The 20,183-nt window shown below is 34.0% G+C and overlaps 1 protein-coding gene across 3 annotated transcripts in view; it reads right to left on the bottom strand.

The window, feature by feature from the left end:
- Positions 1–20,183, bottom strand: part of RNF169 (ring finger protein 169) — a 93,258-nt gene that overhangs the window by 51,345 nt on the left and 21,730 nt on the right. For 2 of the 3 annotated variants that reach the window (XM_074304069.1, XM_074304070.1), the window contains exon 2: positions 16,807–16,880. In XM_074304069.1, coding sequence (XP_074160170.1) covers positions 16,807–16,880 — 74 coding nt within the window. Of the gene's footprint in view, positions 1–16,806; positions 16,881–19,221; positions 19,416–20,183 lie in introns of those variants that run through there. The other variant, XM_074304071.1, reaches the window with a different exon arrangement.

Below are 20,183 nucleotides of genomic sequence, written 5' to 3'. Positions count from 1 at the left end.
TAATATGCTCTAATTTGAGTTGAGAAAGCTATGCTGATAATTAAATAAAACTGTCTAATAATCAAAGCCTTCCATCAGTATAAATCATACCTTGGTGATAGGCCAGTAGTTTATTTTCTGAACTCATCTCTTTCCCTTTCTGTCGAGGTCATCTCCAGAATGCTTTTATGAACAAATAACTTCGGTGTTTCTTTCTCTCTTAGGAGGGAGAATAGCCAATTCTTGGAAAACATTCTTATGTTGTCAGATTTCCTGATTTCAAGTTAAGCTTTCTTTTTACCATATGACTACGCCTTTACTAGATTTATGCAAAGTGTACTTTGTTGAAAGAATATTAGCCTGCTACACAAGATCTGGAGTCTAATCATAGCTCTGCTACTAACTTGCTATATGAAAAGTCTTATAATTTTTCTGGGACATATATTCCTCATTTGTAAAATGGAGAGTCAATTAGATTAAAAAAAAAAAAAAAGTTGGGCTAAGGCAGAACTTCTAAACTTTTTCACTTGCAACCCTTTTTTGTCTGAGAAATTTTTATGTGACCCCAAGTATATTAGCATATGAAATAAGTATACAAATCAAACTTTACTGATAATAAGCCATAAAGAAATTTATTTTAAAACAATTTTTAGTATACATATAATTTTACTATTTATTAAAGATGAAAGCAAATTTATATACCACAGGAATGGATGTACTTGTTTATTTTGACATAAAGAATTAAATTATGGTGAAATATTTGATAGCTTAAAACTATTGCCAATTTTTTGGTAACCCCCACATTTAATTATGTGATCCCATATGGAGCCATGATCTGTAGTTTAAGAAGCTTTGGGCTAGAGGACCTCTATAAGTCCTTCTAGCTCTAAAATTAGACTATATCCAAGATACATATATAAAAAGGATGCAACTGTGGGCTTTCAAAGGTTCTGACAGCTCCTAACAAATTAGAAAAGCTTTAAGTATAAATCTGATAATGTACTTCTTTTTTGTGTGTTCATAATTAAGTAGAGAGAAGTTCACCACCACATTGACCACCAGATCTCCATTACATATTTATGCAAAGTATATACTAAATGTAGAAGATATGTGATATGTTCCAAGAAAGGTAAAATCAAAAATCCTTTTGAAGTAATAACAGCAATAATATTTGAGACAGATCTTTTAGTTTGTCTCTAAGTATTCCAATTTTGTTCCTGAAAATTAGATATATAAAGAAAGTACTGCAACAAAGCCAACAAAACTTAAGCTGCTGCAATCCTTTCCATAATATCTGGTTCTCTATAGCTATCCTTATTATGTTAATAAAAAGATGCTTTTGCTTCTTAGGATTTTGTAACTTGTGTTAAGTTTCCATTCTTCCTCACTTGAGAAATATAAATGAATTTGCTTGCTGTTAAACTATACATGCAAATGCACATTTATACGTAACTATATTAATAAGTAAAGAAGGCCTTTCTCCCTTGTTAAGACCTTTGTATATATTGAAATTTAGCATTTTGCAAGAATTCAAAAGAGGAAAAAATCATAAGTACCTCTATAATTCCCTCAACAACACAAGACCATTTCCCTGTCACCTGGTCAAACAACAAACATGAATCTTGTAAGAATTAACTCTCCCTTACTTTTGCTTTTGACTCAAAAGTCAAGAAGTTCTCCCTTCTTTTCCTAATAAAGCCTCAATAACAGCTGGCATCACAAATAAGACTTTCTATATCTAAAGTAAATCTGGAATCATTCCAGTATCACACACTTATTCCTCTTAACCAATTACTGTACTCAATTATCCCAAAGCATATAACAGGTAACATTTACCAAAAAGGAACAACAAAAATGAGGCAACCTGTCTAACATATCCCAGAGATGGGATTTTTCCTATACAAAAAGGAAATTTCTGGCCTGTTATACTTATTCTTAATAAGCCCATCACTGTTCTTATATGAACATAGATGTAAAGGCCCATGACATCCTACTTCTGTTTCCGCCTGGCAATGAAGAATATTCTTTAATAAATAACACAAGTCTTGTACTTGGGTTTACTTTACTCCTCCTTAATGCTTGAGTTTCCACAATCACTCAATTGAAGTAAAGAGGCATTTATCACCAAATACATGAAAACTGAACAAATCTCCTCATTTTTAAATTCTTCAAAGTTCTCATTCTCATTCTAACTGTTGCAGCAGTTGGCCCTAATCTGAGTATAATGGAAACCTCTTTATGGAAATCTCTCTCCACTTCCATTTGGTTTGTTTTTAACAAAGACAGTACCACCAAGTAACCATAAAATAAATGAAAAGGAAAAAAAAAAAACTGCCAAATGGATATTGAAGTAAAAATGAACCAAATTACCTCACTAGTCAAGTTAACTGGATACACAAGCTTTCAAATTTTCTGTCTTCTCTTTCAACTTCATAATTTAGGGTCTGAGGAAGTGGTTTGATTTTTAAAAGCTGGTAGTCCACCAAAACTGACTGTTAATTTACTTGTTATCGTCATCCACAAAACAGTAAAAAAAACTGTTTGTCCCATCTAATATATAATACCTCCAATATATAAAGATGAAACCATGTACCCTTATTATCAGAAACTGTTAGCAGAGGCAATGTTTAATAAGTCGTCTTTTGCTGTCTTTAAATACCTCACTCTAATGCTATCTTCTTCCTTAAAGCTTTCCTTGATTCTTTCTTGTTAACAATCTACTTTCTTGGATCTCATATAGCATGTTGTTCTATAACTCTCTGGTGCATTTATGTTATAACAGGTATTACTCTTATCTTGGCATATGTAACATTTTACAAACTTCAAGATATCTGAGTCTTAAGTCTCATCTAAAATTTTTCTGTCTCCTTTCTATTAAAAAATTCTGCAAAGAGAAGGTGCTTAATGTTTGTGGAAAAAATAACAAGGGAGAAAAGCCTTCTTTTCTTATTAATATAGTTATGTATAAATGTGCATTTATTTGAATGTATAGTTTAACAGAAAGCAAAAAAATTTACAGAACAAAAATTCCAATAAATGATTAAAAACACCAAAAGTATCCCCTTTATATAATTCTCCTACTTGACTCTCAAAATAATCTTTTGAGAGACAGATTATCAAGATTAATGATCCCAACTTTTATTTTATAGAATTAAAAAAAAAAAACTTGATATACATTAAGATAAAAAGACATATATGTCCGAAGTCTCAAGTCTTTCCATGACAGACCAGGACCTAATTCCTGCTCTCCACACTATATGGCCCTTTGGCACACTATTTTTCCATGCTAAAACCAAAAATTTAAACTACAAAACTAGGTTCTGCAAAGAGTGATGTACTCTCTCTACCATCACCCTCATTTCCAATAGTCAGTCAAATAGCTTTTATCAGTTATACTTCCTACAGAGAGCAAACAGTCATTACAATCATGAAACTTTGAATTGAGGATAGCAGTAATATCCATCTCCAAAATCTAAGTTCATTAAAGCCTTTTCAAAAGTTTTAAGGGCTACTGCTATGATGTATTTTTCAAAACCAAAAGTTGACAACAATTAATTTATTCCTTAAATGAAATCATTAAAACTTCTACTATACAGATTTTCCAGGGGACAATTTATGGAAGAAGCATTGGACTTTTCAAATCCAGATTCTGATAGTTAATACCCAAATCACTCCAGGCATATTATTTGATATCTCTGAGCCTCAGACTTCATCTTCTTCAGGCTAATGACCAAATAACTATTAAGGTACCTTCAATGCTAAACCTATGATTCTTTGACCTTATATGATGGATTTATTACTTTTTCTTGCTCTGCAAATAAGCATCTAGCATCTTTAGAGTGCTCAAATTCCAATCAGGAAAAGAAGTCTAATTCTGCCATTTTAATAAGGGTTTATATTTCCATAGCACTTTTGAGATTTATGAATCATTTTATATAAATTATATCATCTATCTCATTTTATTAGAGAGGTAGCTTAATAAAGGAGAAAGATCATCAAGATACTTAGGTTCAAAGTCTGTCTCCAAGTTATGTAATCTTAGTCAAGACACTTTTTTCTTTCTGTGCCTCAGCCTCCGCATCTGGAAAATGGAAAAACTAATACTTGAATAAACTGCATTATATGATTGCTGTAGATTAAATGCTTTTCAAATCAGAAAACACATATTATTTGTGGTTATTATTCACATAAGAGTCTTGGGAGTCAATATTACAAGTATTAATCTTATGAGTATAATATAAATATTATATATTATAGAATTATATTATAAATATGACATTCCAAGTATAAAATATTCATTTTATAAAGGAGAAACGTAAAGCTCAGAAATTTGCCCAAGGTCCAATGGCTATTAAATAGGAGTTGAATTTGAATCTAAGATTTTTATTTTTATTTTTATGCTTCAAATCCCAATGGTCTTTCCAAAATATTATAGCACTTCTCTGGAACCTTTCACAGGTCAATGTGAACATGGGCACTTGTTGAATAATTTGATTCCTAAATGTAGTTTTCTGGTCTGGCTCAGCAAATTGGACTATCATTATCCAATTATAAGAGAGGAAGAAAGGGAAAATGTAGAAATGTAGCAAAGAGGAAAATGTAGCCCTTAAAGGGTAACAAATGTGATTGAGGAGCTGCCTCTTATAGAGATTTGCATATAGCAGATGCTTAATAAATATTTATAGAGCTGAATCAAAATTTCTCAAGTCACAATTAGTATTGCTTTTCAGGCCATAATGGGTAGTCCCATTGCTTCATTGGATTTACATATAGAGATCATCTAGTTTAACTCTTTATAAAAACAGATGAAGTATCAAGTAATTAAGATCACACAGGCAGGTTAAGTAGCTGAATGTTCCTATTAGATCACACATTGACTTGCTTAATAAATGTTTTGTTGAATTATACTTTTAATTAGTCTTATAACTTGTATAAAAGACTATTTTTTTCTTTAGGAAAGACACAAAAGAATGTATTTGTCATTTCTATTTTAGTCAGATACAAATGAAGTAAGTTGGCTTATGTGAAAAAAATCATTTCTCCAACTTGGATCATGAGTGGCTTTCAGTATCTGAAAAAAAATCGATTTTTCCACTTTTTTTTCAAATATGCTATAATCTCATTTTGTGGTGGCTTCTCAAGAACTTAACCAAAGAATCTTGCTTCTCTCACAAATATTTTCAAACTAAAGAGGGGTAGGAGTGGAAGAAGGGAAGTCAGATAAAACTATGAAGAAAACATAAATAACCCATGCCCTTTAATTAAATTAGTCCTAAAAGCCTCAGATTCACTGTTTTTTCCAGATGCATCTTAATTTTTTTTTAAATCCATGTATAAGTAGTTTAGGGGTAGGAAAAAATAGCATAGAGAGCATATTTTTAGACTCTTATGAAAAAAATACTAGCACATTCACAAATATAAATCAAACTATAAATGATTATAACAAAAAGTTGGAAACTTACTTATCTGAAGTTTTCTCTTTCTCAAAACTGTGCAGTTAACTTGTTCTTAAAGATGTGCCTGTACACTATTCCTATAAAGTAAAGCTTTGGACTACTCCTAGTCTTATAAGAAACATGTCAGTTCATGTCAGTGCATGTCCTAATGTACTACATATACCAGAGGAAAGAGGAACAAGAGCACGAAAACACATCCAATGACATATAGTATGGAGAGGACCTTCCATAAGTCATAAAATTCATCTTGTTCCAGTTTTGCCATTGACTTATCATCAATGCTACTTCTATATTCTCACTCATATCTATTTCCTTAGTTCAACTATTAATGAAAGCAGCTGGGGAAGCCAAATGATACAAGTGGATAGAAAGCCAAGCCTGAAAAACTTCAGGAAAACCTAAATTCAAATCTGGTCTTAGATACTAGCTATGTAATCCTCAGCAAATCACTTATCCTGCTTGCCTCAATTTTCTCATCTACAATATGGGGATAATAATAGCATCTACTTCTCAGGGTTTGTTATTAGAATCAAATGAGATAATAATTATAAAGTGTTTAGCACAGTCCTAGGCACACACAGAAATGTGTTATTACACATCATAATAACAAATGTTAATAATCTCTCTCCTGAACTATTTTAATAGCATAATTTGCATTTCCCTTTCATACAATCTCCATTCCAGCCAATACAGTCCTATCCTTTCTTATCTCCAAGCATTTGAACTGGTCATTCTCTACATTCAGAAAGGTCTTTCCTACATTTCTACCTATTTCTTATAACCTTTCTTTCAGACTTAGCTGAAGTCTCTCACTCCTCAATAAGTGGATCCTGAGCCCATAAGTTAGATTGGCCATTTCCTCCTAGAACTTCTTAGGCTATTCTATTTAACAAGGAACAAGGTAATATAGCAGAAATGATGAAAATGATAATTAACAATAATAATAGTAATAACATCAATTTAAACCTACACTAAGACTCATAGGACAATTTGCATAGGGCTTTAAAGCTTTCCAAAGCAAAGCCAACCATCATTGCAGATATAGTAAGCTATCCACCAAAATTTGTCCAAATAAATTCAGAAAACACAAACTCCAACACTTGATAGGGAAATTCAAGAAAAAAAAAATCAGGAGTCATTTTTCAATCCAGATTTTCACAGAGAAACAAATTAAAGGGTCTATGAACACTGAGTGGGAAAGGACAATAGCCAGATGAAGTTAACAGAGCATTCCAGCACCCAGAGAAAAGAAGAGCTCCCAGACCGATATCAGGATCTACAATAGAATGGATGCCATCTAGTAGCTTTGTTACCCACTACCCAGTTCAAAGAATTATGAAGGACTACAGAGGAGACTTATACACATGGGTAGCATTCCTTGGCAAGAAGCAGCCAAAGAGAGGAGCAAGTTCAGAAGTGAGTAGCAATTACATGATTCTGATTCCAGAAGCAAGACAGAATCTCAAGTTATCACCTCTGCCCCAAAACTGTACCCACAGTTTTGTTACTCTGAACCAGAAGACATTCCCAAATGGCTTACCAGGGATTGAATCAAGTAATATAATGTTGCTCAGATCCAAACCCAGATCAGGAAATCTGCAAAGCTCAGAATGGGGGGCAACAATCAGACTCTACCCTCTATACCAATTTAGGAGAGCTGAAAGTCTAGTGGCCCACAGTCTATCTCTAAAATCTTGGGAAAACATTCCGCTGAATCATCCAAGAAAACAGCAGTAAGACCAGCCCAGACATTTTATATAGTCAAAACCCAGGTCAAATATATTGTAAGCAACCAGAAAGAAAAAAAATTCAAGAACTAAGGAGTCACAGTGAAAATTACACATAACCTAACAGTTATCACTATAAAGGAGCAAAAGAACAAAAGATATACAACCAATAAATAATAAGTTAACCAACAAAAACTTAGTAGAAAGACATTCAGAACTTAGTCCTCTCTTCCCCTTCCAGTCTTCTGACACCCACTCCCTATTATATACTTCTTCAATCCAGTGACACTAACTGGCCTCCTTGCTGTCCCACAAAAAAGTCATTTCAATCAATGGCCAGGACACTTTCTCTAACTGTCCCCCATACCTAGAATGCTCTCCTCGTCCATCTATATCTACTGACCTCCTTTAAGTCCCAATTAAAATCTTATCTTCTCCAGGAAACCTTTCTTCCCAATCCCTCTTATTTTTAAGCCTCTTTCTCTAACCCCTTTTATTTCTAGTGCTTTCCCTCCATTAAGTACTTCTTATTTATCTTGTATATATAGCTTCTTTGTACATATCTGTTTCTCTCTCCCATTAAAATATAAGTTTCTTGAGTGTAGGGACTGACTTTTGACTCTCTTTATATCCCAAATGATTAGCACAGTGCACACTGTAGGCATTTAATAAATGTTTATTAACTGAAAAATTATCTCACATAAGTAGGGTGCACAAGTAAACATTTATGCAAACAAAGAGAAGAGAGTAAGGGGGAGAAGAGAGTAAGGGGGAAAGCTTTAATCTGGACCTCATTTTTATCTATATTAGTCAAAGGAAATAAAAATACTTGACATACACATACACAGAAACACAAAGAGAAACAGTTAAGAAATATATCTCACATACTAGGAAAATAGTAGAGAATGAAGAATTAGAAAAAAAGATCAGTTTTAAACAAATCAAACTAAGAAGTTTATATGTATATCTCTTTCTAAGGTTGCAAAGAATGGAAATATGAATTCATTTACTGAGGAATGGTAAACAAGTTATGGTATATAAATGTAATGAAATACCACTGTACTATAAAAAATGATGAAGGGAATGGCTTCAGAAAAACTGGATTAAACTTACATGAACTGATGCAAAGTGAAGTAAACAGAATCAGGAAAACAATATTTAACAAAAATATAGCAATTCACTTATTAAAAAAATTAGGGCCTTGAAACATGCTATCCATCACCTGATAGAGAAATGGAAGGAGTCAGAGTGAAGAGTTTTAGATAGCTGATGTGGAAATTGTTTTGTATGATTACATGTGTCTGATGGAAAGTTGGAGGGTTTTTTTTTTTTCTCATTGTCAGAAAGGGTAGAAAAGAGGACAGATTTTTGCTGAACAAAAACAAAAACAAAACAACCACAAAACCCCCCCCAACAATCCCAAACCAAAAATAACCATATAATTTAAAATAAAACAATGTTTTAAAACAATGCAAAAAAAAAAAAAAAAAAAAAAAGAAGAAGCATTTTGCAAATATCTCATTTAAGATTCAACAATCCTGGAAGGTAGATACTAGTTGTATTCCCATTTTACAGACAAAGAAACTGAAGTAGGTTGAAGTTAGTTACCTTGCCCAGGGTTAGATAGCTAGTAAATGAATCAGGCTAGATTTGAACTCTAGTTTTCCTAACTCCAGGTCAAACACTATGCAGTGCATCACCTATCTGCCTGGAATTCAGGGCTGGATTCAGGGAACTTGAGTTCACATTTGGCTCTGATATTTAATAGTTCTCTGATCTTGGGTTAGTTACTTAATGTTTTGTTTTGTTACTTGTAAAGTCAGGGAAAAAAAATGCTTCTCTCTTTTTTTTTAAATGAATTCTAAATAAATAAAGAGCTGGTCTTAGAGTCAAGAAGATCTGATTTCAGTTCCATCATATCTGATGCACAGTGGCTGAGTGACCTTGAGCAAATCACTTTACCTCTTAAGTGTCCCAGGGAACTCTCTTAGATTCTAAGTTGCAGAAAAAGTGTCTATCTGGATTGGCAGGGGAAGTTTCTTAAAAGGCACTACCTATAAGGAGAAAATCTTAAAGGGTCAAAATGAGGTTAACTCTTATTGTTACATATTTAAAAAAAAAATTATATAATTCTGACATACAAGGGAAGCACCTTACTGGAGAGATATGTTTAAGGAAACAAATCAAATACTTTTTATTGTTTTTTTTTTAAATTTTATTTAGAATTTTCTTTTTCCACAGTATATATGCATGAGTAATTTTTTTTATAATATTATCCCTTGTATTCATTTTTCCAAATTATCCCCCCCCCCTCCACACCCTCCCCCTAATGACAGGCAATCCCATACATTTTACATATGTTACAATATAACCCAGATACAATATATGTGTGTAAATACCATTTTCTCATTGCACATTAAGAAATACTTTTTATTGTTAACAAATTAAAAAGCGCTGTGGGATCTTGCAATCTACAACTTGCCAGGAATGCTGTACCTACTATAGAAAGAATGCTGTTGTAAAAGCCAACTCTGTCCCTTCCACACATTCATGGAGGATGTCCTCCTCAACATCTGTGCCAGAGACTCTAAAAAATGGTAGACATGCAAATAAGCATTACAGGAATTAGTGATATTTTGTCAGCTGCCCTTTACCCCCCCAACAAAAAGATTTGAGAAACAAGTATTATTATTCTTATATTATAGATGATGAAAATGAAGCTGATGCTAAAGGACTTGCCCACATTCACCAGACTACTTAAATGTCAAAGGCTGAATTTAAATCTAGGTCTTCTGGGTTCTAAGTTCAATGTTCTTTCTACTATACCATGTCAGTACTCATATGTTCTCTGTGCCTCAGTCTCCTCATCAATAAATTGAAGGAGTTGGACTAGATAATTTTGGTGTTCCCTTTCAGCTTTAAGTCTATCCTATAAATTTATCCCCGTTGCAACAATTTGAACATAGGAACTATATTATTTTCATCTTTGTATACTTAAGTGGGCATGCAATGGATAAAACAACAGACCTGGAATCAGGAAGACTCATTTTCTTGAGTTCAAATCCAGCCTCAGACACTTACTGTATGTGTGTGACCTAGGCAAGTCACTTAATTCCTATTTGCCTCAGTGTCCCCATCCATAAAATGAGGGAGAGGAAATGGCAAATCACTCTAGTATCTTTGTCAAGAAAACCCAAATGGGGTCACAAAGAGTTGGATGTGTCCAAAACAACTGAACAACAAATTCTGAAGAGCCAAAATAATCTCACAGAAGTTCCTTAATGTTAATTGAATTTTTAGACAGAAAAAAAAGAAACAAAAACACTTCAGCAAAAAGAGCTTTCAAAGAAGATTTTGTCTTCAATTTGGGCTTACCAGAGGGATCTTGAAAGGACCATACGGTTCACAAAATTCATTTATCACATCTAACTATTTTTTTATTTACTGAAGGGTTAGAATACCTTCCCACTACTTCAGTGATTCCACCAACAAGGAAGTACAAAAGAGTACTCCAAACTTAACCAGTGAGAGAAGAGAAAAAAGAAAATAGCTGGACTTGTAAATTTATTAGAAAAATTCAAGGACTAGTTTTTTAAATCACCAAGACATTCTGAGTTACCAAAAGTAGTTTTCTAATAGTCTTGTTTTCTGCAGAGAAAAAGAAATAGTCTAGAAATTAGGTATTTTTCCCTTTCCCCTCATCCTTTAACATAGTCATAGAGTCTCAGAGTTTTAAGACATCTTAGGAGTGATCTAATCCAATTCACAAATGATGCTGTAATAAAAGGAACTGAGGAGAGGACCTAGATCTGTGAATTCAGTGACATAAGGAATTTCTGATGAGAAACTCCTTTAACAATGCAAGAAACTGGTATGTTCTCTACCACAGACAGTCTGAGAGAGTTGCCTAGAGCACTGAAAAGTAAATTGCTTTCTTCAGGGACAAATAACCAGGATGTCAAGGGTGGATTTTGATCCTAGGTCTTCCTAGTCTCTATTTACTATGCCAGATTATGTCTCACCAAAATAATCATTCAGATTTAAATATCATCTTACTTTTATATACAGCATAAAACTTTGCACAAACACTTAATGTTTACTGAATCAAAAATATTTTAAGTGTTTACTGAATCTAATTACAATCAATTCTAGTATTTATATAGCACTTGGTTACAAGTTTGTATGACAATTGTACAAGGTTTGTATGACAATTTAAATATATCATCTTATTTGAACTTCACAACCTGGGAGGTATTATTATTATCTTCATTTTTACATTTAAGGAAACTAAGGCTAAAGACTTCAAACACTTTCTCTGTACTAATCCCTGAGGAAGCAAAGTACTTGATATATAATTCAGTCACATAATAAGGGAGTTCATGAGAGAAGGCCTCAAAATTTCTATAGAGAGTGAGACAAGAATCTCTGCTCAAAAATTAAAAAAATTAAAATGGCAGTAGGGATTTGAGGAAAGGTGAAAGTCTGGTATAGCTATGGAGGTAAGTACAGAGATATGTGAAGTATTTGGGTCATAGTAAAATAAACTTATCAACAAATTTTTTATATCTAATACAATATTTAACATACCATATACTCTTGCTGCAATCACTTTTTCCACAAGATTTGGCATTAAGTTCATAAAATTTTGACACATATTCTTTCATTCTTCATTCTGAAACCATACACTTTTATTACACTGGATATTAAGTGTACAATTGAGTAAAAGTTCACTTTTCTAAGCCCATCAGTTTTCAATGGAGTTAAATTAGGCAAATTCTCAGACCACTAAAGCATTTTTTTCCCATGTTGAATATATTTACCTTTTGTGGTATGGTACAAGATCAAAAGCATTTTTTGGATGTAGATGATGTTTCATAGTCTGACAAAGATGCCCTGATCTTACACCTAACTAGTGCACTTAACTAGACTTCCAAGAACTCTTCTGTCATATTAATGTGCTTATTAAGATTATTAAGTTTAATGTGCAAATGTGGAAAATTTCTGTAAGCTTTTGTATGATAATCCCCCCCCCCCCGGCCCTCGCTTGTAAATCTCAGCTAGAATAAAAGGAGCAACAAGTGTTTTGCCACATGAAAGTAGCCTAATGGACTTCAATATCTCTTCTTTAGTTGGAGCTTAAGCTCCAACTACCTAACTCTGAGGTAAACTTGTCAGTGGCTTCAGCATTGATGATTGTCTCTTGAGGACACTATGGAAGTATTCAGGCCATCTCTCTAGGATAATGTCCTTATCACTAATCAATGAGGAAAAGTATGGGAGAGGGAGAGGTATTATTAGGCTGACTACCAAACTGAAGGTCTACAGAGCTACTATAACTGAGCTCATTGTTTGCAAAACCTAGACAAAGTACCAGGACCCTGCCAGGAAACGGAATCACTTCCATTTGAATTATCTTAGGAAGATTCTGAAGATCATCTGGCAGGATGAAAAACCAGATACTGAGGCCCTTTTTCAAACTAAATTGCCAAACACTCAAATTCTACTGCAAAAAACGCAACTCAGTTGGGCTGGCCATATTGTGTTAATGCTAAATGTATGCTTGCCAAAAAGACTATTTTATGGAGAACTCACACACGGCACACAAAATGGTCAGAAAAAATGATGCAAGGACACTCTCGAGGTTATTTGTGATTGTGATGACATGGGAAACACTGGTACAGGACCACTCAGCATGGCGTGCCCGCATCAGAGAAGGTGCTGTGCTCTATGAGCAAAGCAGAAATGAATTAGCTCAGAAGAAATGTAAGAAGCACAAAGTTTGAGAGCCCACCCCAAATGTTCATAGGGACTATTTGTGTCCAACCTGTGGCATAGCTTTCTGAGCTTATACTGACCTAATCAGCCATAGCCAGGCATGCTAACTTGAGTCTAATATAGTGATGTTATTTTGTTTCTCTTTGAGAACAAAGGACAATAACCAGTCATATGCTAAGCACATAACAGAGCTAACCAATATGGGATACAAAGAAAGGTAAAAGACAGTCCTTGCCCTCAAGGAACTCACTATTTTTCTCTAGGAAAGACAGCAGATAAAACACATATAAGAAGATGGAAGTAAAGATGATGATTTCATAATTTGATATTTACACAGCCCTTTACAAACCACTATTTTTCTTTTTCATCTTATAAAATAAGTATCACAAGAATTGTTAACTCATTTTACAAAAACAAATAAATGCAAAGGAACCTAACCTGAGTTTCAGAAAGGTTAAAGGATTTGTACATGATTGATAGCTAATAAATGACAGTAGAAGTCTCAGGTGTCCTCTTATTCTCAGTGTCAAACTTTTCTTGTGATAAGCAGTTTCCTCCCTAGACAATCTTCCTCTTGTATACAACAACCCTAGCTGACCAACCAAGAACTGAGAAGGGGCAAGAATCTGGTATCATCTGCATGCTGGGTCTGAAATGAGCCCTTTACATATCCTCCCACACACTTTCTTCTCATCATGGCCTCAAGATAATTTATTACACTTAAGGCCCCAGATTCCACTGTAGACTAAGTGAAAGACAGCCCCTATGAAGATGTTTGTATACATATGTAGGTCTCAGCCTACATATATAATACAATTTTATCCCTTCTCATTCTTCTCCTTTCCTATTGCTGCCTACCGACCTTCCTTGGACTCCCCTCCCCATTTAAGTAGCTTCCTTTATTCAAGGTGAAATGTGCCCATAATCAAGGGCTACTGTACTATCTATATAATCACTATTACTTTTAGTATCATTGACCCAGACTGTTTCTTCAGAAGAAACCCCAAAGTGCCAAAAGCAACTGCACTTTAAATCCCACATAGCTGGACACTGGAAAAGATAGCGAAAGTCAACATCTAAAATGCACACAATGTCTTCTATATGATATTTATTTGTTAGCTGAATAAAAAAAAAAAAGTTAATATTGTATACCTATATGCCAGGGGTCACATAAAAAATTTCTCAGGAAAAAAGGAGTCACAAGTGGAAAAAATTTAAGAAGCCCTAGTTTAAACCACTGTAAATGATTCTTTAACAAATCATAAGCTATTTCTAACATCATTCCTTAAATCTGTCTGGGACACATGAAAGACAGTAAGAGAGGAAGAGTATGCGTCTTTATTAAATGAATCCCCTAGAAAGCCAATGTGATACATGGAAAGACAATTGGATTCTGGAGTTCAAAAACCTAGACTAGAGTTTCAGGATAACTCTGTGCTAGCCACATAATGAAGCTGCCTCACTTCTCTAATCTCTAAAATATTATAAATAACACTTGTTCTTAACTCAACAACCATCTCTACTCAAGGCACTATGCTAGGTAGAGAAACAGAAAAATAAACCTATCATCAAAGAACTGATATACACCACTAGAGGAATTCAACAGGTACACAGATTTAAATCAATTCAACAACCATGCATTAAGTGCATACTATGAGGTAGGTAGTGAGACTAAAAAGATAAAATAGCACCTGCCTACAAGGAGCTTCTTTTGTACTAAGCGGTATAATATGTACAGTTAAGAATATTTAAAATACTTACAAAGTCTTTTTAATTCAATAAATATTTATGAAGTAACTACTGTGTTAAGTTTTTCCAAGTCTTTGCTGTCAAGGAAAAGAGCCTAATAGAGTAGGAGTTAGGGGGTGGGGAGGGGAGGTCAGGATAGGACTTGATATGAAGTAGAAAGAGGTAGTGCTTGATATGAATAGGGATTCCAAAGCGCAGAGAAGAAGAAGGAAGTTGTGTGTGTGTGGTGGGGGGGAAGGGGGAGCAGTCTGTATAAAGATAAGGAGGTAGAAAATGAAAATGTTATATACAGAAAGCAGTTCAGTTTAATTGAAACAATGTGTGAAAGTGACAATAATGTGTAATTAGTTTAGAAAGATAGTCTGAACTTAATGTCAGTGAACTTAAATGTCAAACAAGAATTTATGGTTTACTCTAGATTAGACCCACACTAAGACTTCTTGGGCTGGGGAGTGTGACATGGACAAACTTGTGTTTTAGGAATGTTAATTTGGTAGCTCTTTAGAAATGGAATGAAGAGGGGAGAGACTGAATGCAGGGAGAAAAATTAGGAAATAATTTTAACAGTCCAGATAAAAAGCAATGTAAATTCAAGCAAGAGTAAATTCAAGGGACTTTGAAGAAGAGATCAAGGAGATCAAATATGTAAGCTTTATGAGAAGAAAGTGACAGGATGAAGGTCACTGAACTAGAGGAACTGAATTTAGGAAAGAACCCATTTCCTCATCAGACACTGGAACAAAAGAGGGAAAAAATAGGGGATAACAAAGTTTGAACAAAACAACCATTTGCTAAAAGGAGAGAGGGAGAGGATGTTGCAGCAAGATTGTGGGAAATAAGAGTTCATTGAGGCAGAAGAAAAGAATGGCCATATTGCTGTGTGAGCCTGTCTGAAATTAGACCACAAATCTGCAAAGGTCTCAAACACTGGTTGTGTGGCTTTTTCCATCAACAGCATTCCAACAGGAATGAATAACATGGAAGGTGCTGAGAAGCCAGTGTGGTTTGGCAAGGCATGAATGAGAGTAGGACCAGGGTCAAGGGATTCAAGAACAGAGGAAAGAGTACAACTGGACTTTTAAACTATAAAGTCAAGACTGAAACTGAAGTGAGACCAAAATAGAGGCAACAGACTGGGAGAGAAAAGACAGATGAATATTTGGTTTAAAAGGCGTGAAGCAGAAAGCAAAATGCATGCATAGGAAGTTTTGATCCAATGCAGGAATTCCTGAGTGCTAAATAATAAAAAGAGCATTGTCTCAGGAGCCAACAGGACTGGATTCAAATATCATTTATGATACTACCTGGGTAACTTTAGGCAAGTCACTTAAGATCCCTGCACCCTAATTTTCCAATTTTTAAAATCAGGGGATTGGCGCAAAGATGGCAAATCATGGCCATTGTTTTATGTTTCCAAGGTGAAATAAAGGTCATGCTAGTGGAGGATAATGAACTATAAGAAAAGCATAATAAAGGAGACTTTAAAATGTATCCATATATCCCTTAAGAATGAAGGGAGGGGCTGAGGAGAAAATGGATTCTATTGAGTCAAGTAGTGAATTCCTCAAAAAGGAAATGACTAGGTGTGGATGGGGCAACAGAGATGGAAGAAGGAGTGAACCTCAGAAAAAGACAGAAAAAGACAGGTTTCTGAATGATGACATCAAAGGGAGGCTTTGAAAATGTCAATGAGAAAAAAAAATGGCTACTTTTCTTCCTTCTTTTCCAATGTGTCTTTAAACATGAGAAAAGATGTATCCAATACAAGAGAAAAAATATTAGGAATAAAATGTCTTGTGGTAACAGCTAAGTTTCTGCAAATGCAAGAAAATGAAAGAAGCAGAAGAGAAAAAGGCTAAGATAAAGAAAAGTTGTTAGCAATAGAATAGCATTTCCATAAAGCATAACAGAATGGAAAAAAAAAAATCAGGAGGAAATTTAGAGCAGAGATGATGTGAACGAGAGGCAATAATAGGAAATGATATTTGTGAATGTAAATTTTCATCCAGAGCCAAAGTCTATTGCCAATAATAAATCCGGATTCTTACTAAGTATTCATTACCATTACTATTTCAAATCACTTCCAAAAAATGTATATCAAGGTAAACTGAATACTATACCTTTCTTAGGCTTTCATATTCCTCTCGAAGTTCCCCTGGTTTACTTAATTTGATTGGTGCTCTGAATATAAAGTCTGCAGGGAAGGATAAAAGGAAAATACTTTAATGTATTTTTCAAAGAGGGAATTGGTATTCAAATCAACTCAAACATTTATCACGGATTTGTGTAAAATATTATGAGGATTTGTGTAAAATAATATTTATGTGTATAGTACTTCAATAAGCTCTGCGGGAGTTATGAAGATAAAAAATTAGTTTACTAACCTTACAATCTAGCAGGTAATATTAAAGATACAAGACAATTATGATACAAAATAGAACAAGCAGTTTAAGTATTAATGAATGATATTCAGACAAGATATACAATTGGCAATGAAGTAATTCCTATCTTCTGTATCTAAATAATACTATCAGAACACAAGATTTTCCACACAGAATTCCAATATTGTGTCATGAAGCTGTGTATCCTGTATTAAGTTATACCAAAAAAATGCCTCTTAGACCAGGTCTAGTTTCATTAAACTGTTAAGTGTATTTGAAGTATCACAAAGAAAACTGAAGAGTTGGAAAGGACCTCAAAAGAGTGATCAAGATCTAGTCACTAAAATTATTCCTTACAGGTTAATTAGGGCTCAGAGTCCATAAGCATAGATCAAGACCACTGGATTTGGAATCAAAGGTCTAGATAGAGTTCATATCCTAGCTCTGCCATTTACTACTTGTATGTCTGTGAGCAAGTCACTTCACCTTTGTAGACTTCAGTTTCTTAATCTGTAAAATGAGAGTTAGGCAACTAGGTAGCACAGTGGAAAGAGCACAGGCCTGGTGTCAGGAAGATTTGAATTCAAATTCAGTCTCAGATATTTACTAGTTGTTTGATCATAGGCACTCACTTGACCCTATTTGCTTCTGTTTCCTCATGTGTGAAATAAGCTGGAGAAAGAAATGGCAAACTACGCCAGTATCTTTGCCAAGTGAAGCCCAAATGAGGTCACAAAGAGATCAGACACAACTGAAATGACTGAACTAAAAAAATCCCAAGATTTCCTCTCCTGCCTGAGAAGGAATCCCCTCTACAATATTGCTGACAATAGTCATCCAACCTCTACCTCAAAGATGTACAATTTAAGTTTTGTTCATGATACTTTACTATCTACTTTTGCCACAATGATATTGTGAAAGCTAGACACACAAGAAAACTATCTTAAAATCCTTCAAAAAGAAAAGTCAAATTTCATATGTAGATATGTGTATCTGTCCTTGCTAAAAATGAAGTCATTTGAAAGGCCTAAATAAAATATTTATTATTAAACTTGCTAACAATTTTATATCTTTTTGGGTAGATAAATATTTATTTTGAAATTACCTTCAGCTTCTAAACATATCTTCAGCTTCTAAACAAACTATGTTTTTCTTTTTCTTTTTTTAAGCTGCATTAGTTATATGTAGAAAGCAACACTTCTATTTTATGTGTGGTAACACTTAAGGAATGTGGAAGACACTGCCATTACATACATTCATTCATTCAATCTAGGTAATAAACAGAAACTCAGGGTTCAATGTGCTAGAGACTAATTAATCACCAGATCTGAGCGGTAAAAGTTACATCACCTTCAGTCCCTTGAATGGGGAAAAAAAAAAAATTATAATAATTATTCTGAGAATTTCATCCCTTGTGCATATTTCAAGCACATGTCACATTTCAAAGGATTTAGAGGTAGACAGGACTTTCAAGGTCAGCTAATCCAAATATTTTAAAGATGTGGAAGCTCAGATCAAGAAAAAATAACAAGGCCAAGGTCATAAAGACAGTCAATAGCAATACCAGAATCTGAAGCCAGGGTTCAAATATAAGGGTTTTTGTTTGATTGTTTTACTGCACTACACTATTCCCAAGAACTTTACCAAATGATTTTTAAAGCAACATCTTAATTTTAGTCCATAAAACTAAAGCTCATCCACACAGGAGTTACCTTGTTTCCAAGTGCACCTTGCTTTGTTGAATATCACAAACAATCTGATGATAATATCATATTCAGACAAAAAGAAAAAAATATTTTAAAGACTGAAAGATTTTAACCTGGGGTATATACATTTCTGGGGATCCATGAATTTGTTGCCAATTTAAAAAGAGACAGAGAGAGAGAGAGAGAGAGAGAGAGAGAGAGAGAGAGAGAGAGAGAGAGAGAGAGAGAGAGAGAGAAGTCCTAATATTTCTTAAAATTCTCCAAAAAGAAAAGTTAATTTTTCTGTATAACTGTCATTGCTTAATTGAAGTCATGTCAAAGGTCTAAATAAAATATTTGTTACTAAACTTTCTAACAATTTCCCAAGTTACCTTCAGCTTCTGAACAAACTTTTTCTTTCTCCTGAAGGAAGAAAGAAAAGCAGCATCTGTGAAACCTGACAACCCACCTATCCTCCACCAAGTAAATCCAAAGTCATGGGATTTTATTACTGTATATTGTTCAGCTATCTCCTTTATCCTCATTTAGGGTCTTCAATATCAGGATGATGAGATTTCAAACTTGGACTGAAAAGATGGTAGTACCTCCAAAAGAAAGGACAATTTGAAGATTGGATTTAAGAGTGATGAGTTCCATTTTAGACAAGATGAGTTAGGGATCCCCAGCTGGAGATGTCCAATAGGCAGCTGCTGTTGATATAAGACTGGACCTCAGAAATAGGGCTTCATGTATAAACACACATGTATGAACACACATAGAAACGCACATATGCATATTTATAGGTATATATTTGTGTATAGCTATATGTGTATATATTCTTATGTCTATACATATTTGGAAATCATTGGCATAGAAATAATTGAATTCATGCAAGTTAATAAGATCATGAAGACTAATGAAGGTATAAGGCAGTTTAAAAAAAAAAAAAAATCTAGGACAGAGTATTAGGAAATACTCATTAAGAGTTAAGTGATAAGACAGAAGAATCCAGAGTATCCAGGAAGAAATGGTGGTCATCAATTCTAAACAATGCAGAAAAGTAAAAAAGAATCAGAACTGAGAAAAGACTATCAGATCTTGATATAAAAGATAGCTGATTACCATGAATGGGGAAGTTTCAACTGAAAGAGGCAAAAATGGCAGCAAAGAATAAGATAGGGTCTTCTATTGACAGGAAATAGGAAGAATGATATAAAAGTTGGAAAAGAAAAAATAAAGTATGGAATAACTAATGTGGGAGTGCTATTGAGAATCAACTAAAAAGGAAGAAAAATATGCCAAACAACAGTGAAAAGTCATTTGAAATTAAAATCTAGTGACTAAAATATACACATTCACAAAATCTTAATTTGAGGACTAAATAAAAGCTTGCCTTTCAGCTTGAGCTTCTTTTAGATATTGGTTCTGTTA

The sequence above is a fragment of the Sminthopsis crassicaudata genome, chromosome 3 (assembly GCF_048593235.1).
Source record: "Sminthopsis crassicaudata isolate SCR6 chromosome 3, ASM4859323v1, whole genome shotgun sequence".
Lineage (NCBI taxonomy): Eukaryota > Metazoa > Chordata > Mammalia > Dasyuromorphia > Dasyuridae > Sminthopsis > Sminthopsis crassicaudata.
This window is presented reverse-complemented; position numbering and strand designations above follow the sequence as displayed.